At 45.8% G+C, this 26,949-nt stretch overlaps 1 protein-coding gene across 2 annotated transcripts in view; it reads left to right on the top strand.

Annotated features, from left to right (window-relative positions):
- The window catches only part of NEK6 (NIMA related kinase 6), a 103,085-nt gene that overhangs the window by 50,947 nt on the left and 25,189 nt on the right, over window positions 1-26,949 (top strand). The window contains exons 1-2 of one of the 2 annotated variants that reach the window (XM_058818117.1): window positions 7,473-7,575; window positions 23,385-23,506. In XM_058818117.1, coding sequence (XP_058674100.1) covers window positions 23,414-23,506 — 93 coding nt within the window. In that variant the 5' untranslated portion in view covers window positions 7,473-7,575; window positions 23,385-23,413. Of the gene's footprint in view, window positions 1-7,472; window positions 7,576-23,384; window positions 23,507-26,949 lie in introns of those variants that run through there. The other variant, XM_058818118.1, reaches the window with a different exon arrangement.

Raw genomic sequence — 26,949 nt, 5'->3', positions numbered from 1 at the left:
TGCTCTTCTGCGTGACACACGCGCGTGCAAACACACCTCACAATCACATGCACAGGCTCCCAGCTCTGCATTCCCACCCCGGGTCTCAGCTGCATTCCTTGCTGCAGGAACAGCATAGCTGAGAGCCAGAGCCTGCTCTTGCTTTCTCCACTCTTTCCTTCCCTCCTTCCCTCCTTCCTTGGCCTTGCTGGGTGTGACAGGCTGAACAGAGTTGTTTATTGCCTTCGGTTCCCCGTCTAATCAGATCTCTTTCCCTGACATTATGCAGCTCAGCACAAGTACTCCAGGTGGGATGAATCCAGTTCAGTGCCCTCCTCCCACCCTTGGCTGCTCCTATCACTAATGAACTGCAAACAACCATGTTCCCCATGTTCAACCTTCACCCTGTCCGATGCATCCATAATCTAAATATAGGCCATAATTATTCTGCTGGCGTCTTTTGGCCCATTGACAGAACTGACAGTGGCAGAGGTCAGGAGACCCTTTGCACCTTTAATATATTAACCATTATTTAACCATTTCCCTGCCGCTGATTGTTACAGTCTCCCTAACACCCAGTAAATGGCTGGGATTTGTTCTTTGGCTGTTCCAAAGCTGTTCCTTAGTCTGCTCCATTCCTTTACCACTGAATGCTGATTATTTTCTTCCCTCTAATTGGGACACTTGGTTTGTTTATCTGGTTGTGCAATCAAAATGTGAACCCAGGATGCTCTTTTCCAGCCAATGACCTGCATCTCCCCCAGATGCAAATCCCAGTGCTGGAGAAAATGAGTGCAGGAATCGATCTCTTGGCCAATGCACTGTTTCCATGTTGGAAGCAGAGGCACCGACTTTCCATATTATTATTTTTATGGCCCTGTGGAACAAACAGTTGAATATGGTGCTGTGGGAGTGAACAGTGGGGAGAGAAACTAATTTGTGCTGTAAGTAATTTGATCGCAAATCATTTGGAGAATGTAAATTGTAGGGGAGAGATGTCACTCCCGGCAGAAGGTCACCTGTGTCACCTGTCAGACAGTCCCCAGTGGCGATCATGAAAATTTCTTTGTGGGATTATTAATAAATAAACATAATGCTCTGCATTTCTGCAGCACCTTTCAGTGCAGGAACAGAAAGCCCTTCAACCTTAAGAGCTATACTCTGCAATTATTTTAACTTCCTTTCAAAATACTATTTTAAAGGTTAAATTTGTAATTTGTTTGAATGTTTGAATGTTACCATCATAAGATGGTATTAAATTTAAATGACATTATTTCCACCTCCACCCCAGCTCATTTTGAGCTAAAGTGCAATCTCCATTTAACATCTTGATGAATTAAGTGAAGTTACAAGTCATTAGTTCTGAGACGTACTTTAAGTATTTGCAGCGCAGTAGCTCTTGGAAAGCACAACAGTGGTCAGGAATCCAGTGTGCTCCTACAATACACAAAGTTTTTGCACAAAGTCCCACAGAATTTATAGTTTAGTTCAAAACTATGAGCAGCATTAGAAGAGAAAGAAGGTTGGAGGTTGAAATGGTCGTGGGCTGTCCCACAGCACACAGAACACGAAGTTATGATTGCAAAGTTGTTGTGCTGTCAGTCAGCGTGCAGTGACGTGTGGCTGCTCTGCCAGAGGATGGGCCCTGGCTCTGCACCTCGGTGTGGGCATCCCCAGAGCTGTCCACAAGCTACAGGATCACCTGGGACAGGCAAAGAAAAGATGGAAGAAGAGCTGTTGATGTTGTCTGATCCCTGTGTGTTCTGCTACCAATAGTGCCTCATTTTTCATTTGCATTCTTTTGTCTCTGTGGATCCATATGATTAGTCTGAAATGTAAAACCACCCACAGCTTTCTCTGGGCAGGAGTCTCCTTTTGTCCTAGTTTTTTTTTTTTCACAACAACAAGCACAGCTTGGGTCCTGACTCATGAGTAGGACCAAAAATCCTTCAGTTACCAATCTGTCCTGCTGCCATTAAAGTTTATAGCAAAATTCATCCCACTTTCCTTAGCTGTGAAATGATGCAGCTTTGGTGCTATGAATCAATCTTCAGAGCAAAGGAAGAGAACAAGTCACAAAAGAAAAGTATTACCCAGAATAGATTCCTCAGAAACGATTCCCCGTGCAAGGGGCTGGGAGTGGGAAGGTGCATGCCTGCAGTGTCTGGCAGGATCACCCTGCTAACATCTGGCTGTGAAAGCTGGGGAGCTGTGCCAGCTCCTGTGGAATAACGAGGCGAGCTGACGGAGACAGAGCTGTGCATTCCTGCGAAACTCGCCCGGAACACTTGGAAAGGGTCACCGGGAGGAATGTCAGCACAAACAGGGGCAGGGCCTAGGACTGTTAAAGCCAGAGCTGCTCAATCTGGCTTCAATTGCCTTTCTCCTTCTCTTTTCTCTGTTTCTTTCTTCTCTCCTCTTCTCTGCCTGCTCAAGGAGGGGCATTTGAGCCTCACTAATGACCAGGGACACTATATAAACTATATAAACTGTATAAACAGAGATCAACTTAAGGCAGTTCATTAAGAAAACAGGGAGACAGAGCAATAAAGCTTGTGTCTTGCTTACACAATAATGAAGTACTTAGAAGGGTTTATCTTCACTATCAGCTTAACATATGGTTTGAGTTCACACCTGGGCCCAGGCTCTGCAGTTACCCTGCTGCTCTGCAGCCTCAGTGAGCCACATTCACACCCTGCCCAGAGAAGTGAGAGGGAGGCACCCGAATGAAGGTGCTCCAGAGCCCAGCAGCAAGGGCAGGGTGAGCTCTAACACCAGGCCTTAGTGGCAGCTCCAGACTCGCACAGCTGGAGCAGAGGGACAGCTCCAGGGACAGAGCTGCAGAAAGGAGAGCGTGCGCGTCAATATTCATCCATATATTCATGATCTGTAGGCTTGGGTGCTGTGATGCTCATTATCTAGGCATGACCTTAAAAACTGCACTTGATTGAGAACACGGCAGCCCATCTGCTTGGCAGCCCAGGCTGCTGGGGGCCTCACCCCAGCACGCTGCTCCCTGCACTGCTTCTCTGCTCTGCTGGCATACAGATTGAGGGAACAGGCTTCATCTCCAAACCTTTTGCTGGGGCTGAGACAAGGCATCCACAACCCTTTCTCTCTCAGGAGCACAGTGAGTGCTACCTGTGTGTGCAGGACACATAGCTTACTCTGTGTCTCAGCTCCAATTCCATGCAGCAAACTTCCTCCTCCTCCTCCTCCTCCTCGCCCCAAAATGAGCTGCAACCACAAGACTGGGTGCTTGAAAAACTCCATCTTCCACTTGTCCTTCCACAAAAGCAACAGTAGCAGCTGCCCCACAGCCCCTGTGAGGCAGAGTGGAGCTCATGCTGTAACAGTCTGCAGTTGGGGTGGTGTAGGTACCAGCGAGAGTGTGCAAAGGCTGAGGTGTTCCCTCCACTGGGATGGAGCATCTCTGCCAGCTGTCCTCTCCATGCGGGACAATGAACAAATTCATGAATGAAAATGCGCAATTTCCTGCTCTATGAGAAGAGGACAACAGGCCTCTTCCACTTTTTCTGCACTGCCCCACCCTGGTTTCAACTGACCAGAGAAATTAATGAGAACTGTTTGCTGCCACTTCATCATTTCAAACACACAACCACCAGAAAAGAGGAAGCGATTTTCAGTTTTCTGTCCATGTGAAAAATCCTTCTGCTCCTTCCTCCAGACACCTTCCTGAGCCTGTTTTTGAGCATCCCTTCTTCTTTAAAGGAAAACGTGTCTTTCTTCTAAGCAATTAAACTCTATAAAAAAGGCCATTTTCCCCATCATACTTTCCCATCTCCCCTTTCCTGGATGGCAGTCACATCCTCCAGATCTCACGCTGAGAAGGATATTCTGCCACTGGTCACATCTGGTTCCCTGATGAGATCTGCAGGCGGCCGGGCTGGAGCGTTCTGAGTCACGTGGTGGCTCTCGGTTCCTTATCTGCCCCAACACCGACGCTTTTTAATCTGCCTTGATTCTGTTTCTCTCCTTTCGGAGCACGCTTATCAGTTTGAGACTAAACTGCTGCACAAATGCTCATGAGATCAATCTACAGATCTTAAATATGGTACAAAAGAGGTGTTTCTGTGAGCAATCTGTTGGAGAGATTTTGTGCTGCCTTTTCGCCTCGTTCCACGCTGGTATGCATTCCTTCAGCATTAATGCTTCCTCTGGGACCCAACCTTATGGAAATCTGAGCCGGAGCGTGCAGGCTGCAGCCGCTCTGTGCAGCTCAGCCTGCGTGGAGGGAGCTGCGGCCCTGCCTGTGCAAGGGGCAATCCACAGCCTGGCTTCTCCAGCTACTGCTGGAAGGCTGGCTCTCCTTAAACTCTACAATTTACATTTGAAGAAGAAGGTTATTTTGGGATTGTCTTTATTTTTGCTTGTTTGTTTGTTTTTTGTGTTGCTTTTCCTCCCCTGAAAAAGAACTTCCAGCAGTCTGCTCTCTGTGTGCTATTAGGAATGGAAAATAAATAAGTCAATAGGCATATATTAAGTCAGTAAGGCCAGGAATTTATCGATAATGGACTGAGAATGAAGGATACAGTGACAGTTGCATTTAGCTCTCAGGATAAACTAAATCAATCGAATTGACTATATGTTGATTTAAAATCCTTAAAGATTTGGGTCAAGATCGTTGTAGTTTTCCCAAAACGGATTTGTGAATCTCCATACCCACAAGTAACACAGGAATGTTCCTGGTTTAATGTTCTCAGCCCCTGATATTACAGTGCTCCCTTGCTGTGCTTGGCTCTGTTGGATCAATTATCATGAAGTGGCCTCACTCCCAGTGGGTCCGTGCTACAACATTGGGCTGTAAATAGTGAGGAGGCCGAGGGTGCTCTACAATCCTGTGAGTATTGGCTATAAATGCATTAGAGGCATAAAAAATTATTTCTTTGTGTTTTAGGTTAAAAAATAAGTTATTTAAATACTTTTATTTAGGTAATTCTCCATTCCTTACAGACTCACAGTAACTACTAAGAATTCCTCTGGACAGTTGAATCAGTGTGATTTTAAGAAGTGCAGATTAAGATGTACATCAACCCATCCTTGAACTGTATAAGATAATTAACTGATTAAATGAAATTATTAGCTGGGATCTGTGAATGATGCAACCCTCATTTAGATGCGTGTGTATAAAATACATTTTTTACACTTCAGGAGACTTGATCTGTGGCTGATCCTACAGACCCTGAAACACATAAGTAGTAACGTAAACATCTGAAAGTTCTCACTTCAGGGGGTGTTTGAAAGAGAATTTCACACAGAACTGTAGCACAGATATGAACAAAAGTCTATTTCTGTCAAGACTTAATTGAGGAAATTTAATTTTCTTTCTTAACTGAATTGCTGTTGATAATTTAAATTAATTCTGTCTGGTCTGTCTAATTTAGCCATGAAAAACCTGGATCTTGGAGCTGTGCACAAGAATGTAGCAGATTTTAAAAACCAGCTTTACTGAATAGAAAGACGGTAACTTATGGCAGCCTAACAATAGATATTTCTTTGTTGTTTTGATGTAAAGCACTTAAGTTCTTCCACCTCAATCCACTGACATTCTCATTTTAAGAGAAAGAAATGCATTTTTGCAAATGGTATATCAACAGACTTTGGGAAAATTGAGTTTGGAGAAAAAAAATTGAATTAATTTTGTTTCTCTAAGCACTTTCCCATGTTTCAGATTTTGTACTGATAGATTGATGATATGATTTGCTTTAAAACCAGGTGGCCTCTTAGTTTCCATCTGTTGTGTCTATTGCTCTGTCTCTAGTGAGAAGCATTGCAGAGCTGTGCAGGCATCTGCACCCCGGAGAGAAACTCTGTGCCATCAGAAATGCTCCAGGAGAGAGAATCGACTTTCTCTGTCTCTTAAATGTATCAGAAACTCAAGCCCTGGCTCTTGTTTATATTCACCCAAACTGATAGTGAATTTCTATAGCTAGGTGTAAGCAGCTTTATAACAAAACCAAAACTGAGTGATGTTTCCAGAAGAAACAGTTAAAATCTTCCCAAACAACCACGGCAGTTTTGGGTCTCTCTGGATGCTGGAGGTGGCACTGCTTTAGCAAGAAGGTTTTCCTAAAATATGAGTTTCTATGGATAAAAGCCATTTGAGCAAAGATCTACCATCATGTTTCAGGTTCTGTAAAACACACAATTATTTTGAAGTCTGTAAGTGGAGCCTACTGGAAAAAGTGACTTATTTGAACTGAAATGTCTTGGGCAGCAGGTTCCCCACAGCTCTGGTGTAGGTGGGGGTGATGCAATCAGTCGAGAGAGAGGGGACAGAGCAGCAACACGCCACGAGGGCTGCAGGCACTTCCTTGGAACACGGGCAGAGATGCAGAGTGGGGCCTTTCCCGCTGCTCCCGGGAACGCGCTCAGCAAATCCCCGGCGCTGCGGGGCAGGGCGGCTCCGTGTGCCACTGCCTGCTGCAGACAGCTGCAGCACACCTGGGGCACTGGGAAACGGCGGGGCCGGGGCACGGGCAGCGCGGGGAGAGCTCGGTCCTGTCCCGAAGCACGGGGCTCACCCACCGCGGGGCCCGGCCTCAGTCCGGGGGACTGGGCTGACCTTCCCCGTCCTGTCCTGCGGGACTGGCTCCCTGCTCGCTGCTAGGGCGCTTCAACTCGTCTGCCCTACAGGAGTGATCGGAAAGAAGAAAAAGCACTTTAAAGTAGTATTTTTACTAGCAAAGGGCTGCATGGAAATGGTTAGAGTGGCAAAGGCGCTTTTGCTGGCACACCATGTTTCATTTGTGAGCTGCTCTAGGGCTGCTGTTAGCACTGAGCCGTGCCAGCGCTGGGAGCTTCCAGCCGTACCAGCAAACATCTCCACGGAAGTTTGACAAAGGTGACAGCACTTGACAAAATAGGAGCAATTGCCCTGGTCCCGAGCCCCGCCGCTGCGCAGGGACCACTGCTGAGCCTCGCTCGTTTGGTTTGTGTTTATTGCCACGTTCGTGCTCACTTGTGAAAAAAACCTGTTGAATTTGAGGTTCAAATTCAGTCTATGCCGAGTACTCATGCCTTAATTTGCAGACTGAGGATTTTCTATCCCAAAAGCTGGATAGATTCTGGAGCCAAACCCGTTCAGGCCGGCTCGTGCAGGAACTCGGCTGCGCCGCACTTGAGGCCCGGGGCTCCGAAACGCCTGGGCCGGACCTGCGATGGGTCCCGCTCCGAGCCGAGCGGCCCCTGCCGCCCTCCCGCAGCCGCGGCGGGAGGGGATGCCGGGCCCGGGGAGCCGGGGGGGGGGAGCGGCGGGCGGCCCTTGGGTCCCGCGGGGCAGCGCCGTGGGGCCGTGGGGCCGTGGGGCCGTGGGGCCGTGGGGCCGGGGCCGGGGCCGCTCCAGGTGCGGGGCCGCAGGTGGCGCCGAGCGCGCACGCGCCGCCCCCCGCGCGCGGCCCCCGCCCGGCCTGCGTGGCAGCGGCGGCGCGCGCGCCCGAGCGGCGGCGCGTGCGCGGGAGCGCGGGGCGGGCGCGCGCGCGGCGAAGTTCCGTGCGGGACGCGGCGCCGCTCGCTCGGTCCTGCGGGGCTCCCGCGCCCCCGCGCCGGCACCGCCGCGCCTCCGCCGCGCCGCAGGTGAGACTCGGGGCCCTGCGCTCCGCCGGGCCGCGCCGCCCCGCGCCGGGGGTGTGTGCCCGCCCGCCGCGGGCCCCGGCCCCGCGCGGCGCCTCCGGGCAGCCCCGGCTGGGCCGCGGCACCGAGCGAGGGGCGGCGGGGGGGATCGAGCGGCGGGGCCGCGCGGGAGCGGGGGGTCCGGGCCGCGGGGCCCGCACGTGCCCGGCCGGGAGCGGGAAGCGGCCGGGAGCGGCACCGGGCGGGTCAGCCCGGCGCCGCCGGACGGGCCGAGCGGCGGCCTTGCGACTCGAGCAAAGTTGAGACCGTGGCACCAACACGAGCGTTTGCGCGCTCCGGCGTCGCTCGGAGGCTTGTGGAGGTTTGGGGGGTTTCCATTTCAGCAGCAGCTCTGCTCCGAGCCCACGCTCCCCGTTCCTGCCCCGCGCCCCTCCGAGCGCCGCTGCCCCCGAGCCCGGGATGTGCTCGGCTGTGCCCTCGGCGGTGCCCGGGGCTGGCGCAGGGAGCCCCGGACCCTGGCCGGTGCTGCACGCTGGGGTCTCCTGAGAGCCGTCCCGGCCGTTCCCCGCTCCCTCTGCCGCGCTCTCTCCGAAGGTGGGAGCCCGCGGTAACCCCGCTGCCGGAGGAGGATTACACACGGCGTGGGGAGAGCACATGGTGCAGCTGAACTATCAAATACCATCTTTTCTCTCCAAAGTGTGATTTATGCTTGGTTCGAATAACGGTGAATTTCTGAGCCCATCTGTTTGTCTGCCTGTTCGCACACATGGAATAGCTCTGCCCATGGTGATTGCCTATGGCATTATTGCAGGAGAAGTAGTTTGATAGGAAATATTGTAGCAATTAGAAGTCCAGTGATGCAAGTTCCTGACACATTGAGGCTGTCTTGCTGTCAGTTCTGTATCTCCTTTAAAAGTTCATTTTTTTGGTGAATCACTGTAAGCAACCGTTTAACTTCTGCAGCATTTCTACAGCTTTCACATTTGAGACATCTCTTGACATTGAGTCAAACTCTTTCCACTGTTATTTTTTTCCTGTAGACATTCTTTGTGACAGTCATGTTCTGTTAAGCAACAACAGAAAAAAAGAAGGAACTGCTTTTAGATAAGACTGTTGCTGCCTGTTTCCTCTGGCTCTGAGTCTTAGAGACCTAAAAAAATGGGAGCTGTGAGAAACTTTTATTATGATGGAAAAAGAGCATCTTCTGTGGGAAGTGAGATTGTAGATGGAATGTGAGGACTGCTGTCACCCCAAAGGAGTTGTCAGAGCAGAACCAAACTTTTGCTTTCTTAACACCTGTGATGTATAAAATGTTTCTGCTTGTTTAATTTTCCCCTCCTTCCTCTGGAATTCTGTTTTTTGACAAATAGGTATTTTGTGAGAGAGGATGGATGCCTAATTGGAATGTTTTTATATACCTTTTCAAATTCTTCACTGTTCATTTTGTTGGGAGAAAACCAGAGGAAGATTAATAACTTGAACCCCAAGCCCATATTGGGAAACAGGTTTTTTTGTAACACTTGCCCTCTGTGATCCTGCCTGAGAAATTTTATGTCAGTCTATAACACTGATTTATACATTGAAAATATTGAGCCTACACTGGCTTTTTCTTATTTCTTGCAGTTATCGAGGCTGTACTGGAGAAAATAGAGATTCTGATGCTTCTCATGCAATGTATTTTTGGGCTTTATTCACACCTACCTGTTGGTCTGAGGGGCTCTTGCAATGGCTTGAAAGAGGTTTTTACATATTGAATGAGCTGTTGTTTACTCAGAGTAAAATGAGTATTTTTGTTTGAATGGGGGTAGGAGGCAGAAATGCCCGTGTGGTCTTTTCTCCTGCTCTGCCTCTGCTCTCTTGGCTGTAAAATGGGGGTGGTTACCAACAAGTCCCCTTCCTGAACACCTGCAGCTTTCTAGAAGTGTAAAGGATTAATTAATGGATGTATTTTAGCATCTTTTCTTCCTTTATGTGATGCAAAATATATTTGACCTCAAGGCTGTGAAAAATGTATAATAACAACCAACCTGGCAGAACAGACCAACCCGTGTGGCTGCAGCAGCCAACAGCTGGGGCAGGTGGGAGAAATCAAATGTATTCAGTCTGAATTTAAAGCAAGAAAAAAAGGAACTGTGGCTGGAGGAGCAGAGGAAGGACTTGCAGGAAGATTTCAAAAATGAAATTACGAAAGTGGAAATCTGGGCCTTGTAGGACATTTGCTTTGTCCTAAATGAAAGCTTAGATGGGTCCTTAAGGAAAATGAGTTTAATAGCCTAACTTCTGCTTTAGTGTTTGTCATTCTGACTTGCTTTTCTTAGAGGTTCTTGTTGCAAAGGAGGTTGTTCGTGGTGATCTTCAGCAATGAGAACACTAAGTACACGGAACCTCATTTTAGAAGCTGGGCTCACCTTCACCACTGAACAAACCTGTTTCTAATTGCAACTTCCACAGTTTTACTACAGCTCAGCACTTGTATAGACAGACAGTGGTTGTGATGCTTTGTGTGGTTTGAGCACAGAATTATGGTTCTGGAAGTCATGAATGGCCGTTCTGCCCATGACACACACTCCTGCATTTGCCTTGGAAACTCACTGAACCAGTCTGTTTTACCTTTTATGGGCAGCTGGTGACTAACCCAGTGTACACCTCCCCAGGTGCTCGACTGGGGTGTTTGTAGGAAATTATGTGATGTGTGTCCTTGTAGCCAGTATAAATACAAGCTGCAGGAAAAAATCTTGTAATATTGAAGGCAAAAACTTCATAGTCATGCAGCTGAAATATAGTTTCTGGTGATGACCTTGATACCACTTGTCACTGAAGATGCTGACAATGTAGCAAGAGAATGGTGAGCTGCTCTGCTCCTGGCTGTGGGACAGGCACGGAGGCAGAGGAGGCTCTGTGCCCGTGCCACACTCCATGGACTGGGCAGAGTGGCCTTTCCCAGGACACAATCACGTGGAAGTTAAAGGTTGTCTAAAATGGGCAAAGTGAACACTGTCCTCTTAAAGGCAGAGGCCTTGAAAATAGTTTTTTTTCTGTTACCAAACGCTGTTAAGCTGTGTTTATTGTACTCACCCTCTGTAAAGCTTTCAGCACAAGCACACGCCAGTACTCAGGCAGGCCCTGCTGCTCTCCTGGCAGGTCAGGGAGCGCTCTGGGAGATAAGAGCACCTTATCTCCAGCTGATGGGAGCAGTGGGGAGGATTCCGTGTGTCAGCACCAGGCAGTCTCCGTGGGCTCATGTCACTCACTGCTGCTGGCCTGGAGGGTTCTGTGGTGTTCCCAGGCTGGCATTCCCCATCCTGTGGGCTGCCTCAGCTCTCTGTGAACTGCTGTGGAACCAAGGAGCCCAAAGGGGCTGGATTAAATCAGAGAGCTCAGGGCCTGGCTCTTTGTGGCTGGGAAGGGCAGGTGGTGCTTTCCCAAGCTGTGTCCTTGCCTTTTCCCCTGGTGGGACTGAGGGATCCAAGCCTGCTTTTGGGGACTGGGATGGGTGCCCTGGGAACAGGCTGGACCCTGGGTCTCTCCACTTGTGAATTCCATGTTTCACTGCAGAGCTGTGTCTCTAAAGTTAAATGGAGGAACATGTAGTATCTAGGAGGTGAAAGAAGAGTTCAGAGTGTTCAAGCTGAGAGGTGATGGTGGCCCAGTCAGTGTTTTTCTTTTTGAAGAAAAAAACCCAGAAGCCAAAACATTTGCATGCAAAATCTGGATTTAGGTCTGACTGGAAAGTCATAGTGCTTTTTGGAATTGCTGCAGTGTGTCTAAATTACATAGAAAATTAAACTGCACAAAGTACTTATAATTCTTTTCTCCCAGGTTTTGGGGGTGCTGAGGAGGTGTGTGTTTCTAAAGCTGGGCTGGGAGCTGCTGTCTGGAGCTGGCTGCAATGCAGGACGGGTAGAGCTGAGGTTCTGAGTGTGAGACCAAGTGTCAGTTCCAGAGCCTGGCAGTACAGTTTTGTTTAAAACCAGAAAAGCACAAGGAGTTATTTTTAATAGTGGTTCAAATGCAGAAGCCTGTGAAAGTGTCAGATCTTTTTACAGGTAGATAAGTATTTTTCTATCTTGACGTATTTTTTATATGCACCTTGAATTTAATCAAGATTACTTCAAGTTCCAACCTGTTCTAAGTATTTAAACATCTGGACTCACTGTAAGCGCCATTGCTGTCCAGACATGAGGAGGCTCTTGGATTGTTTTTTAACATTTTAAAATATTTCAGCAAAAAGCTGCATTTTCTATTCTGTTAAAACAGTATATGTAGTTTCCAGTGTTAAATCTTGTGACATGGCTTATAACATGGCATGATACAATAAATTGCAAATAATTGTACAGTGTCAGTACAATTAAAGAAATTAAATTTCTAAATTATTTACTTCAGCGTGGTGCTACTTTAAGTGTCTGCTATCAGAGATTCCAGGCAGTGAACAGCTGTCTGTCGCAGATGGGAGAGGAAAAAAACCCTTAGCTTCTTCCTTCTAAAAAGGTTTCCATATAAACCCTGTAGTAATGTAATACAACCTTTTAGTCAAATTTGAGTTTCCTGTTACATGTTTAAGTGAACCGACAGCAGACTCGTATCTATTTGAAACCAAGTGGTGTAAGTGAATGCAACCTTGGGAATTTTGTACTCGAAAGCATTCTTGAAACCTCAGAGATGCTTGTTGAGCTGTCAGATGTATTATTTATTGCATCTTAAAAAAAAAAAAAAAGGCCTTGCAGGTAGTTCATGCCTTCTATAGTCTGCTGTGTTTTGGTGAGATCAGGTGGTGCTGTCTGTCCTGTGCTTGCACTGTGTTTCACCCGAGAAAATCGGGTAGTTTAGAGACTGTCAGAAAATCCACATTTTTAGTCAAGTCCAGGTATAAGTAAGTCTGAAAAAAAATTTCAGGTTTCAGGTTGAGTGTTTTCTGCTGAGATCTTGAGATGGCAGAAATGGAGTTTTGCACAGAACTGCATGAAGTTTGGGATTATAAATTGGATGTGCTAGTTCACTGTTCTATGAGCTAGTTCACCATGGCAATTATAAACTTATTAAAACAGTTAAAACATGTCAAATCACAAAGTGCAGAAGATGGTAGGATTATTCTTTTTAAATGACAAAGTTGTTGCTGCTGTTGGTATCCAGTGTCTCGTTTATAGTGATTTCCTTGTTGTCTTTCTTGGTTTAACCCCTCTGGACTATTTATAGGCATTTTACAGTTCTTAATCACTTCTTAAAGTTTTTGTGTTTATTTGTTTTGAGTGACTTTGGTCTCCAGTTCTGGACTCCAACCTTTGAATTGTGCTTCACATGATGAATCAAAGTATGTTCCAGTCCATCCCCAGACCTTGGGCACCAGTCTGGACAGATCAATGCATTTGGTTTAGGAAGGCAATTAATTTTTTTGTTTTATCCAAGTACTGCCTGGTTTGGGCTGTAGTGTGAGGCAGTTCTCTCTGTGAAGCTGTTGAGCTTTCCCTGTTGGGAGCAGCGGTCCCTGCTCGCCTCAGCTCCCCAAGGCTGCACCTCTGGGTGGGCTCGTCCCAGTCCAGGGTGTAAAAGGCTTTTTTCTGAATTCAGCAGATGGATGGATGGATTATTTGTATAGCATCAGTTGGAAATGGTGTTGAAATGCTGATTTCCCAAGCGTGGAGATGCTGCTTCCCTTTTGGAAGTGAGCCCTCTTAGCAGGCAGGGGCTGCTCCTGATGTGCTGTTGGTGGTGGCAGGAGGACATATGGGGGTGTATGAACTCAAACCATCCCAAACCAGCCAAGCTGGAGGAACCAAGGGTGACAAACCCGAGTGTGGCAGTGCTGGAGAAAAGGGCAGAGATTCCCCTCAGAGCAGGGTGATAACATTTGGCACTGCACAGCACCTTCCAAAACGAGTGGCTGTCAGAGTGTTCCCTCCAGCCAGGGCAGCACTGCCAGCAGACCTGAGGGACCTTCCAGGGGAGCTTTCAGTGTCTTGTTGCAGTGCATCCTCCCACCTTTCAGCCCAAACACCCTTCCCTGTTTGATGTGGTGGGACTCTGGGACTGGTTGTGCTGTCCCTTTGCGGGAGGCTGTTGCCATCGTGCTCCTCCACGCAGTGTCTGCAGATGAATCACGGTCTCCTCAGCACGTGGGTGGGATTGCAGGGCCAGAAACCGCTCTGATAAGGGCTGTGACCCGGTCCCAGCTCAGCCTGCTGACAGAGCAGGTGTTGCTCCACACCCTGGGGAGGATTTGCAAGTCTTTCCTTTTGCAGAGCTCAGTGACAGATCCTGTTCTCCAGTTACTTTTGTCGTTGGGTCTTTGGGAAGCCCTCTTGCTGAGAGGTGGGAAGTATCCACCAGCCTGTTAAAAACTCATGGTTTTTGGAGTGCATGGAGTTTTAAGTCCCTGCTGAGAGGAAAAGCAGATGCTGGGTGGTTGGGACTGCTGCCTCTGAGAGCTGGGGGTGGCACAGCCCGAGCTCTTTCACCCCTGCTTGGTGGTGCTCACTTCCCACACCACCGCTGTCTCCTGCCTCAAGTGGTCCAGGATAATGTAAGTTCCAATTTTTCTTCTTTCCTTAGAGCCAACTGTCCCCTTTGACTTGGGAGAGTGACTTTTTTCTTAACTTGGTGATTTTTAAACTGTGGAGTCGGAGGGGAAAGTCCCTGCAGAGGGTGCAGTAGTTGGGGAATGCCCACCTACAGCACAGATGACAGCTTCAAAGTACATTCAATACGATCCCTTCAGGAATTTCAGTGTCTTGTTGCTGCCATCCTGTAAAGGCATGAGTTTTCTCCTTGTTGGAACACTGTTTTCCTGTTTTCTTTCCTCTGAATGTGAAGCCTTTCTTGGAGGGTTTGTGGTGGGCTCTGCTTCTTGAGGCAAGTCTCTGTCATTGCAGTGAGGAGAGGGGAGAAAAGCTGTAGGTATTTTAAGTTTCTTTCCCCAAGAGTAGGGTTTCAGGGTACACAGATACTAAACATGAACACAAAAATTCCTTCCTCTTTCATGGAGATTCTGATTAATTCTTTGTGCTGCTGGTGTTTCATTAGCTCTTCTATCAGAGTTGTAAAAAAAATGAGAGCCTCAGAAATATTAAATTGTAACAGAACCCCCCAAGAAACAATTAAAAGCTTTTAAAAAACATGACTGTATTTTAAGGAACCAAGTAAGTCACAACCATGTGTCTGTGTGCCACCCTGTGATCAGCTGGGAAACCCAAGGAGTGACTCTCAGCTGTCAGTGTATTAAGAAGCAGTGCTGCCTTTTGTGGAGTCTGTATATACTGAACTCAGGGCCATGGAGTAAATATTCTTGCTGTGTGTTCATAATCATTCTACTTAGAGTAAGCGCTTCTTGGGTGGGTATTACAAACCTGTTAATCTTTATGGTATTTATAGGGTAATTTTTAACTCTCTTGAGCTCTTTACTTCCTTGTGGGTCAATTACTCAATTTATAACATTGTGTCAGATGTAAGAACTTTACCATCCAAGAGTAAACAGTGTTGGGGATGGTTCTCTACCTGTGTTTGCACTTAGTTCTTTGTGTATTAAGGTATGCAATAACTTATTCTGTGACTGACTTATTGGGATTTCTTTTAAAAAGTTCCCGTGGTTTGTGCTTTGAAGTGACTGTAATGTCTTATTTTAGCTTTTCTGCTTCACCACTAATGCAGGAAGAGGGACTGTTCTGCTTTTGCACTTGCCTTGCCACGTGGCTTCCAACTTCCCTGGTCAGGCATAGCTGCACCTGGATTTTGCTGGACTTGAAAAATTTCTTTTGATGAGTTGTAGTGTGTTATTCACAGGTATTAATAAGGTGTCAGCATTGGGGAGATTAGGAAAGAAATGCAGGCTGGGCAGGACTCTTGTTTCCATGAGTAAGCTCATGGTTTTTAATAATCTGATACTACTGAGTTTATGCTTCAACACTGAAGCTTATTAGACCAATAGAAAATGGTTACAGAGGGCAGAATATAGTGGGAAATGTGATTTGTCTCTTATACAGAGCTTGCACATTTAGTTATAATTTTCTTGAAAGGTTAATTCCCAGCTTCTCTTCAGAACATTCTGTGCAGGCCTCTCTGTAGGGAAAAAAAAATGGACCCAATTTAAATAGACAAGTCTTGTGAATCCTGAAAGAATTTGGGCATTTAGCCCAGGAAAGGGAGAGTTCTCTGCAAGAACTTCATTAACCCTGTCTGTCATCAAAATAAGTAATAAAAGTAGCTCTGCAGACATTGTAAAGAACAGATCTTCTTTGTTTTACCCTGTGGCCTTGGTCTGCAAGGTACTGGTGAATGAATCTTGTTCTTTAGGGACAGCTGTGCCCGTGTGGGAGGGGAGATGGAGATGTGCTGCATGCAGGGATACAGAAGCGGGGAGATGAACCAAAGAGCTGCATTTGTTTTTGGAAAACTTGTGCCATCAGTTGCAGGTACTCAGGAATGTGCAGGGAAGCTGACTTTTATTTAGTAGCAATATTGATAATGCAGTCTCACTCACTCACTTTTCCGCCCCAGTTATGCTGGGGTGGAAAACCCACAGATGCTATTTCTAGCATAGCTATTTTTGTAAGTAGAGAAATGTTAAATATTTTTACGTGGAGAAGAGTTTCTGCTTCCGTTTGGCTGTTGCTTGCAGGATCCAGATGCTGTGAAGCACTTCCTGCGATGCCAACATCTGGCTGCCTGCACATTTTGGGTAGAGTTTTATGAGGTGGCTTTGAAGTTGCTTTTGGATTTGAATCACATGAATCTTTGGATTGGCTGGGCTGCACAATTCTCAGCATCATTTCCTTTTCCTTCTGATTATGGGAAATGTAAATACTTCAAGCTGTTGTTCTGATGTTTTGAAGTTGGGGGAACATATATCTCTATTTTCCTCCATTCCTTTTCCCTGGATTAAAGATATAATTTGAGTCTTTAATAGCCAACAGCACGGCTGTAGAGAGAAGCTGCATGAGCCGAGTTGGTTCCAGCAGGTTTTGTGGATTTTGAGCCCATCTGACATGGGCTTGCTCTTGTACTTTGATCTACCTTTCTCAAACATTTCAGAAATTTCAGCAGTATTTCAGAAGTATTTTTGTGAGGTTTGCTTAACACTTCTTGAGTGCTTGGAAGTGTTCTAATTAAAAGATATTTGTAAGTGCTAAGTGGTGGTGTTTCCAATCATATATGTACATAAAGATTTATAGAAAACTTTGTTAAACTTTCTGAGGACGGGCTGGGCTGAATGGATGCCACGTTCAGGGTTTGCCCCTTTAGCAGCAGAGCTGATTCAATTTTTTTTTTAACTTTGGATCTTGGTTCTGGTTTTATCTTACCAGCTTAAGATGGTCTGTTCACTTGTGCTCCTGTGTGGGATGGTGGTCACTAAAGGTGTCTGACAGGATCCAGCTGTGGAAGCAGTTTGCATTCTTTGCTGTGTCTTATAGAAACTTATTTTAGGGGGTGGTTTGGGTTGAGGGGTTTCACCACAGCCTCAGAACAGTCCATCTGCCCGAGTGCTTGAGTTTTGACTCTTCTCCTTGACAAGGGTTCTTCAGGTGCAGCAGGAGAGTGGAGCTGTGTTTCAGTGTCATTGTCACCTGGCTGGGGGCTCGGAGAGATGTTCCCTCCTGTGCCAGGAGCCAGCCTGGAACGGGGGTGGTGCTGCTGGTACAGACAGTGTGTGTTCCATGGGATGGGACTCATTTCAGTTAGCATTTAATGATGTGAAAATGTCTGGCAGTTTCTGTGAACATTTACGTTATGAATATATTTCCAGCCTATATTTAATCTTCCCTTCATCAGAAATGAATGAATTCCAAGAAGGATAACAGAAGTGTTCTTAAATAATTTGGCTTCGTGTTTGAAAGCTTTATTGCATTATAAATTAAAACGTGAGCATGTTGTCACATGCTTGGTAAGCAGTACAGTAAAATTCCAGGTAGATTTGGTATGTGTTTATTTTTGACATGTGTGTCATTACCAGCAGTGGCCTGAGAGATCTGGCTCTAATGGTTCAAAGGTGATAAAAATGAATACAGTGAATTTTCTGGAGGGCTCAGAATTCCAACTGCAAGAATATAAATTAAAGTTGGCTTGTTACTTTACTGAAACACACCTAAGTGAAAACTGCTAGGGGAAGAATGCAACCTGCTGTTGCTGTACCATGGTCACAGTATCACCTTTCTTCAGAGGAAGTATTGTCCCTTTAAATGCTGCTGACTGCTATCCATCCTGACTTTTGGATGTGAATATGTATTTGATGTTTACATCCTACACAAACATCACACATAAATATTTACATGTAGTGTTTACTAGGAAATTGAGTGCAGTGGAAGAAGGGGTGGGAATAGTCCAGTTAAGCTGGTGAGAAGGAACATTTACCTTAAAATATGAATCACCAAGTGCTCTTGGAACTGATCCTGGAGCTGTTTAATAGGAGCCCTGTGAAACCATCCCTTGGAATGGATGGATCTGCAGAGCATCTGAAATATGTCCAGAAGACTTAGACAATTATGGTTTTTGGTTCAGGACCAAATTCTAGGGAGCTGGTACTACAACACAGGAAAAAACTGACCAAACAAACCCAACCCGTAATTCTGCTAAAACTTTTAAAACTTAAAACTAAAATTAGAAGTCAGCTGCCTGCCTACCTGGTGAGAGATGGGCACTTGAAATGTTCTCTCAAAAGTGTTGTATTAGCTCAAGTGGCATCCTCAAACACAGTGATCCAGCCAAGCACACTCTGCCCAACCTCGCTATTTTCCAGCCACTGTACTAGATTTTCCCCCAAACCAGAAGACAGAGTATTTGAAGTTACAATGTTGCTTGCTTAGAATGGGAATACAGACCTGAGCTGGGTGTAGGTAGTGATTTGAAACAGAGTGGGATGTTTCATGCAGTTAATTATTGGCAGGAAGCATTTGTTTTATTGACATCCACAGAGAGATGACTCTGCGTAGCTTTAAATAGTTGACTTAATGTCATTTTGCTTCTAGGTATGGAACAGTGAATTATGGTGTCTGTCACAGCATTTGTTTAATGAGTATCAGTTGTTGACAGGGTATGAAAAAGCTCCAGGGCTTTTCAGCCATTTCACGGAAACATTCTCAGTTAGGGGATTTGGGGTCTTTGAGGAGCCCATCCCTTACTGGCTGTTGAAAATCTGGTTTGCACAAAGTCTTAGCAGAAACCCATCTGCATCTGCTCTCAGGGTAAATCCAACCCTCTGAAATGTGAGGTGTGACTAAACCACCATCTTCTCTTCAGTGGTCAGTTTGTTACAAGGACCCTCATCCTTCCCAGGGGGTTACAGATTGCAGGTAACTCACACTGTAATGTTTGTGTGTGTGACTCTAGAGATGCAGTTTCATCGTGATGCTGGGCCTGAAATTCAGAAGCTGTTTCTGGGTGATTTACTGGACTCTGTTTAACAGTTTTTGCTTGAATTCCCTCAGTGCAGCCAGAGCTGTTGGTGAGAGAGGCTCCAGTCCCTCTCACAGGGCAGGGTGGCCGTGCATGACCACCAGCCTCCTCAGGCAGCTCTTGCTGGGCACTTTTTTACTGAATCACATTCTCTAACTGTGCTCTTGCAGTGTTCTCTCCTCAAGCGTTTCAGTGCCGTTCCTCGTCTTGTTTTGTTTAACATTCATATTCATTTTTTTTTTCAGTGTTGGCAGGTGTGTATTTCACATTTACATGAGGGGTTTTTGGATGTTAGACTGCTATTTGCTTATGGTAATTTCCAGTCATCATAAGGTGACTGTTGAGAGAGATGAGCAGAGAGGAAAAAAATTGTCAGGCATTTACAGTAAATACTCTCTGCTTTTGGAAACGCTGTCAGAAGTTTAATTGTTAGGTTCAAGTAAGTTTGTCATGTGCCAGACAGAATCAGTCTGCTGTAATGAATGGGTTACGCACTTCACCGGCAAAAAGGGAGAGTGAGAAACCAAGGGATGCTCAGGATTTCCTGTCACCTTGCACTGCAGAAGGAACAGGGTAGGCTTTTTAACCTAGCCTGTAATTAGGTTTTGCATGGAAGCATATATTACTGTGCTCGCTTTGCCAAAGCTCTTCAGTATGATGGATGAGATTTAAAGGTTGATCTGACTAAATTGCAATGAGAATACTAACGACAAAGATATTTCTGTTGTGAACTATTCCTACCAGGCATCATAGCTGTGACAGAAATGGTGTAAAGTAATGGACAATAAAAGTCACTCGAAAATAATATTTTCCTAGGATTGGGCTGCCTTCCCCAGAGCACCTACCCTGAACCACAGCGATAATGTAATCATAAGGCCAGATCATCATTTAAATATATAGGTAATCTCATAGAGTATCCTGGCAGATTTATTTTATGAGCAAGGAAGAGGAAGAATATTATTGGGCAGTAGAGAGGAAGAAAGTGGTGCTGATGTGGTTGTGTTTATTCTGTAAAACAGTTTGCATTGCTGCAGCCTTTGGGGAGCCTGCAGTGAGCAGCACAGTGGCTCCAGGAGGAGTGGCAGCCTGGCTGCCATGGCAGTGCATCCCTGTGGGTATCCCAGCCTGGCTCCCAGGGCAGTGGGTACCCAGGGATGGTACTCCCATCCCTCTGGGTATCCCAGCCTGGCTGCCATGGCAGCGCATCCCTGTGGGTATCCCAGCCTGGCTGCCATGGCAGTGGAAACCCAGGGATGGTACTCCCATCCCTGTGGGTATCACAGCTGCCTGGGGGCCTGGTGGGTGTGCCCTGCTGCCCTACCACACTCCCCATGTGTGGTAAAAGATGGACATTTGTGCATTAGGTTAAGTCGTGTACTTGACTGGTTTTAATCAGCTTGTGGATTTCTGGAACCATGTATGACTTGCTGTTTGTTTCTGTTTGTTTTACGCAAGGTGCCCCAACAGACCTGCTTGGCTCCCCCACAAGTCCCTGTGTAGGAGGAGAAGAGAGGCATACAGTGACTGAGGGGGAAGCAGATTTGTGTGTGTGACATATCTGTGCTTTAACTCTCAGTTCTGTGTGTGTGTATCTATGTGTGTGTGTGATGGGCAGCAGCAGGGCTGAGCACAGGGCACACAGAGCAGCTGCTGTGTCTTGCAGGAAGGTGAAAAGTGCTGGTACAGAAAGCAGTTGTAACGCTGAGCACAAGCTGCTGCTTTGCTGCCTGCTCAAGAGGTCCTGTCATGTTGATTATACATCTGGGAGCAAATAATTTGGCCTGCAGTTGAGTTGGAGGCATCCTGAGACACATGGTGATACCCGATCAGACTGGGCACAGCTGCTTCACCAGGAGCACCCGGGGCACCGGGGCGGCTGGGACTGAGTGCCAGGATGCTGATGAGGTTCTGCTCCTTAATGAGTGTCTTGTAACTAATGATCCTGGCCTTTGCTACCAAGTGCCCTGGGCTGTTCTGCCCTGAGAATCCCACCTGTCAGGTACCTGCAAGGTATCAGGGGTTTGATGGGATTTTGTGTTTTGCTCTCTACTGATTAGGTGTATGGACACTGGTATGCAGAGAGGAATTGCAGCTGGGGATGTGACAGGGGAGCTGACTGCACAAGAGAGTTTTTGTTTTCCCTGTATTCGGAAAAACCCCAGGTCACCTGTGAGTGCTGCTGCATGGAGTAATAACTGTACAGAGTAAGGTGACAGTAGTGTGGGAGAAGGAGCTGTTCATCCCATGTGGGTTGTGGCCATCTTTCTTGTGATGTTAATGATGATCCTGTTCTTTTATTCACTTTCTGGAAAGCCATGTGATGCTTCACACAATTTAAAGATGTTTTGGTTTACAGTCATAGTCAAGACTCAGTGTTAAAATGTGTGATACTGCAGAACTCTGTAGGAAATTTGGAAGCAGGAATAAAGGAAAGTGCAGAGCTAAGACAGTGCCAAGTAAAAACGGGCCAGTGTTCAGAGTGTACCTTGTACCTTTGCTGCTGCAGTGCAGTGCCTGTGTGTTGTTGGCAGCTATTTGAAGATCCTCTGTGCAGCCCCTTCCCGGGGATTCCCCTTCCCTGTCCCTGTGCAGTGCCAAAGCCTGGAATAGCCAAGCTGACAGCCTGGGCAGGACACGCTGTCCCGAGGTGTCAGCAGGCTCCGTGCTGTCATGTGAGCTCTGCTGGATCTCTTTTCAAAGCTGCTATTTTGTTCTTACTCCTTCCTCTGCTTCCAGCTGCAGCACTTCAAACGAGCAGTGCCCGAGTGCAGCTCCTGCCCTGGCCCGTCCCTGCTCGTGGGCTCTCCTGGGCTGTGAGTCCCTGCCCTGGTGCTGCCTCACAGCAAAGATTGCTCCTCGAGTTTCCTTAGGGTCCTGGGGCCTGCCCGGACTGGGCTGTGGTCAGGCCGTTCAGGTTCCCATGTCCAGAGATAAATCAGTAAATGCCTCCCCTGTTTTTGAGTGTTAGTCCTTCAGAAGGCAGGACACAGTGGATGCCCAGTTTGATCAGTGTCAGGCTGCAGACACTTCAGTGGCACTGCCTGGATGTGTCTGTGCTGGGAATGTGCCCTGTCCAGGTTCCTGTGTTGGAACCAGGCTTTGCTCTGTGTGTGTGGGCTTGGAAGAGCGAGAACGTGTGGCTCTCCCTTCAAGTAAACCTTTCTCCAGATCTTGAATAATAAAATAATTAAGATAGTTCCAGCAGTATAATATAAGGTAGGAATTTCATAGGGCACTTTAGTGTTAGTATTGAGACAGTTTTATCTAGGTATCTTCACCTGGTTACTAATAAACCTACAGATGCTTGAGACTGAAAAGATCTTAAAGCAAATTTCTTCATACTAGCAGTGATTCTCCTTCCCCCACTGGAGTTCATGGTACTGACTTTGAAAAACTGTTTTTTATTGAGAGCAATCCGTGTGTTCACCTGTGTAATGTAGCAGGAGCTGCAGCGCTTTTGTCAGAGTGAAGGTTCATTTGCTTGAGACATGAGAAGAGCCTCTCTCTGCTTTCCCCCTGTGTTATGGTAGCTGGTGTTGGGAAAGATCTGCCAGAACTAAGGGTTTATTTCACAGACAACTGTTAAAAGAATTGAGCACTACTTGCTGCAGAAATTCTTCTTCATCATATTTTCTCCCCCACTCCCACAAATATTTAAAATACCTTTGTATTTTAAACTAAGACTTAGTCATTGACCAAGTGCCAGGCATGCACTATTAATACACTAATGAGGTCAGGTTGTGTTCTTTCACTGAGTGAATACTTGCCAAAACTCTTGAAATAAGTTTCTGCAAATGCTTGTGTTGGCCACTAAATCTTCCCTTTTCTCCATTAGGCTTCAGTCAGTGCCAAGGACAGGAAAGATGCAACTGGGAATGGCAGGGTGTGGGTAAGGGATGGCCAAAACCTGTGAATGGCCTTTTCTGGGTGTATTTATTGTGCGTGTTCTCTAAGTGCTGTGACTGTGTTTTGGGGCCTGACTTTGCTGGGGGCCAGAGCCTGGCCCCAGAGCTGGTGTGGAGCAGGGAGTGCTGTGATCCAGTCCTGCTTCCCTGAGCAGCTGACAGAATTAGCAGAGTTTGTCCCCGAATCAGGCTTGAACACAAATGGTTCAAGTAGGGGCTTTATTTCCCAGAAGGGCTGGAAAATCTGGGTACATTCATTCTTTCTCTGCAGGCAGGGGAGGTGTCCCACAGCTGCCCCATCACTGTTGCCCACGGTGTTCCTGAAGTGTGTGCACAGCCCTGTCCCTGAGGATCAGTTAATCTGGGATCACAGTGTGGCTCCAGCACTGGAATGCCTCAGCTGCCTCTTGGGCAGCTCTTTACAGCTTCTGCAGCTTCTGGTACCATTTTTGAAGGGGATCAGACTCTCATTTCCCATTGCTGTGTTGGGCTGGCCTGAAACCTCTCCCCTTTCTTTTGCCTCAGCAGAGCTGAGAGGCAGAGTTTGGTATGATACCATGGAAGGGCAGCACAACCATCCTCACCATCTAGGGGACCAGAACAACCCTCTGTGCAAGCTGCCAGGGCAGGAATTCCAGCATGATCCTCAGGTAAGTGCGGGTGTCTCTGATCCCTCTCCCTCTGTCTTTTCTTATCTTCGTTCCATAAAGGTCTCCTGATTTCTTAGCATTTAGCTGCTTTTGTCCCCCTCCTTTTGTTTTTAGTGCAGTTGTAGCAGTTTTAGGGAATATCCAGTTTGGGATTCTACCAGACAGACAGTTTCCTGAACCCACTTTTTGATTATAATAAGAGAAAGAGGAAATAGTTTGAATTTTACTTAAAGCTAGTGTTTTTAAATCATCTTATGAAAACATACTGAGTTGGCTTTCTCATGTCTTTGACTCTTTGAAGAAAAGGCCAAAGTAAAATAGATTATTGTGTAAGTGAATAAATGTATTTTATCTCTTTTTATAGTAAGTGCCAGAGAAGTAATTACCAGATAAAAGAAAAAGCTCATTCTCCATGGAGCTGTAGGCTCCCTGCGAGTCTCTGGAACTCATCCTGCAATGTGTTTTGTCCACACTATAATGAAGTTTCACTGTAGCAGCTCCTCTCTCTTCCTGCCTTTCTGCAGAAGGGAGCTAAAACCAGGATTAACCCACAGTCTGTGTAATCATGAAACTTGGATTTTGTGAATTCTGGCTGCTTGACTTTTCAGCCTGTTTTCTGTTGATCAGAGCAATTCAGTTTTGCCCCTGTGTCGTATTAAGGAATGAACCAAAAGCAGCATGGAAAGCTGTCAGAAAGAAGAGAATTGCAGCAGTGGTGGAATGTGACCATTGGGAGGGCTGGTGAGCCTTTGTTGTTCCCACTGCAGAGGTGAGCAGGGTCCCTGAGCAGAGCAGGGCTGAGCAGGGTCCCCAAGCAGGAGATCAATCCCACTTTCCTTGGGAAAGCTCTGCCAGTGCCCAGCACAGCCTCTGCTGAGGGGGAGTTCTGTGCACACTCTGAATGCGCTGCTGGGAAAGTACCATGGTGTGGAGCAAAGCCCCCTCTCCTAATGTAGCAATTTGTCATATTAAGTCATTTAATAATAATTGAATCCCCTTGATTAATCTCCTAGAATTAGCCAGTTGCATTTTGAGCAATTAGGGTTAATTACTGCCTCATTTGGCAGGATAGTGCCCCTGTAATTATTTCATGAACAAGATTAGGAAGTGTTCCTGTGCAGCAGATACATTCATGGCATCTTGGAGCACATGTTAGAATTTGTAATGACATAGTTAAGTGTAATTAGTAGCTAATAATCTGTGTTCTGCTGTGATGCTGATGCTGAGTGGGCTCATTTTGCTGTATGGTCATTGTTCAGTGAAACCTCCCCTCAACTCTGGTAATACCCAAGTCCTGTTAATGGAGGGCTCTAGTAAACTGTTCTGAGAATGGTCTAATTTGGAATTAGAATTGCAGGAAGACTGCCTTTGCTTTTGCTGTCAAAATAACATAAAAAGACCTGAATAACAAAAATATACAGTCTACCAAGGAACTGGAAAAATGCATATAGAAAAGGCAGTGTTTAGAAGCCTTCCATTGGTGGCATGATAGGGTTGCTGATGACATATTTCTGTTTTTCCATTTTTCAGGAATATATTTATATACACTTTTTCAAATCTCTGATACTTTTTACCTGGATAATCTGAACTTAGATCCTTTCTTTCTTCTGAAAAGTCTGAGTAATGCAGACATGCTGTGTAATGGCTTGTGGGGGGGAGGTTTGGGAAGATAAAATTAACCAAACTGGTCTTATGAGAAATGTCATTAATGGCAGAGATAAAAACTTAAGCAGAAAAAAACAGAACATGAGTTCTTAGAGCCTTGGATGAGGAGGGAGCTTTGTATGGAACAGCCTTCTCTTCCTTGCAGCCCCTTCCTTACAAACTACTGTGCCAGCCCCCAAAAGTCCCGAGCAGCAACTCCTCTCCCAGAAGCTTCTCCTGTAATTATGCTGCTTCCTAAAGCTGCTTTTTTTGTCAGTTCTGACAGAGGTGTTGTTTCTGCTTTATAGCTCATCAGTACAGAATATGAGTCAGGCTTTTCTGTCTTTAACTGCTGTAGTTTAGCTAATAAGATGAAACCTTTGAGTAATGCTGGATACTTAGAAGTTATCTGTAATACAAACATTTTTTTTAAATGTCCAATAAAATGACAGTTTTGGCTTTTGGCTCTCATACCTGCCCAGAAATACCCCAAGGAAGTTCATTAGCAAGAGGGAGAACATTTTCTAGTAATGTTCCAGAATGAAGGTGTTAATTATTTAAGTCTCCAGATTACTTAGTGTGTAAACACTAAGTAACAGTAAGCAATAAAAATTATTTAGGAGTAAATCAGTGATATAAAAATATAGAGTTGTAATTTTTCACTTAGTTTTCATACTAAATAAACACAGTAACTCACTTTTAAATAGCTCTTTTATATACTCACATTTTAGCAGCAGAGCTGTTAAGAGATTATTTCTGTGGTAATTTTAATTTCTTTGTGAATGTCACCTTGTCCTACTGTTTCCAAGCTGGTATTTTTCTCTTCCCTTGTGGTGTAGTAGTACAAATGTCTAGATAGGCCAAGAATATCTGGATATCAGGATAGATCCCAATCATGCTGACAGGGATGCTGAAACTTTGAAACTTAAGCCAAGTTCTTCAGCAGACTTTAATTCCAGCTAACATGTCAGGTGAAGGATATTTTATGACTGTGTAGTCTAATTTTGAAGCTCAAATTGAAAAACCTGATGTATTCTTCAATAATTACTTGGCTACCTGTTTGAAGGATAATCCATATTTTAAAAGTTTCCTCATCTCTTGCAAGCTTAGAAGTTCCTTCTTTAATCAATCTGTTCTACTGTGTTCTCATAAATTCACACTGGAATTTCAGCCTTAAAGTATGCAAAATTCTTTTCAGGTAGGCATTATTGAATGGAGGCAGCTGTATAATTTTGGACATCCTAAAAGGGTTTGAAATACTGATGTTGATAGTAAATCATTGCTTATGGTGTGTGCACGTTCTGCAGGAGGGGCTGGAGCTCCCCCAGTACCACTGCAGATGTCTTTTAAAGGTGAAATTAGTTACAGTAAATGTCACTCAGATGAAGTATGCACTTTAGAAGCAAGGAAACCGTTCCTTTAAAATTAATGATGCATTGCAAATATCAGAAAAAACCTTATATCCAGCGTAAAGATAATTAAAATTCAGGTCAGAAGTGTATGACTTAGTCAGGCTAAATTTTTTAATGAGATTTCAGAAAATTAATTGGGCGAGTATGTTTTTACTCTTCTAAAGAATATTTCATTTCATGGCTCTACAGGAAAGATGCTTTTATTGGCATCTGAAGATTGGACTGTCTGACTTTTTAACTGTTGGTTAACTAATCCTAACAGTTTTTAGGTTGATTACAAATACTCTAAATGCCTGCAGCCCTTTGTGCAGGGCTGACTGGTGCCTGTTGTCCTCATGCCAATCAGCAGTAAAACAACTGACTTGATTATTAATTAACATTAGCACT

The sequence above is a fragment of the Ammospiza caudacuta genome, chromosome 21 (genome assembly GCF_027887145.1).
Source record: "Ammospiza caudacuta isolate bAmmCau1 chromosome 21, bAmmCau1.pri, whole genome shotgun sequence".
NCBI lineage: Eukaryota > Metazoa > Chordata > Aves > Passeriformes > Passerellidae > Ammospiza > Ammospiza caudacuta.
The sequence above is the reverse complement of the archived record's forward strand: the minus strand, read 5'-3'. Positions and strand labels throughout refer to the sequence as shown.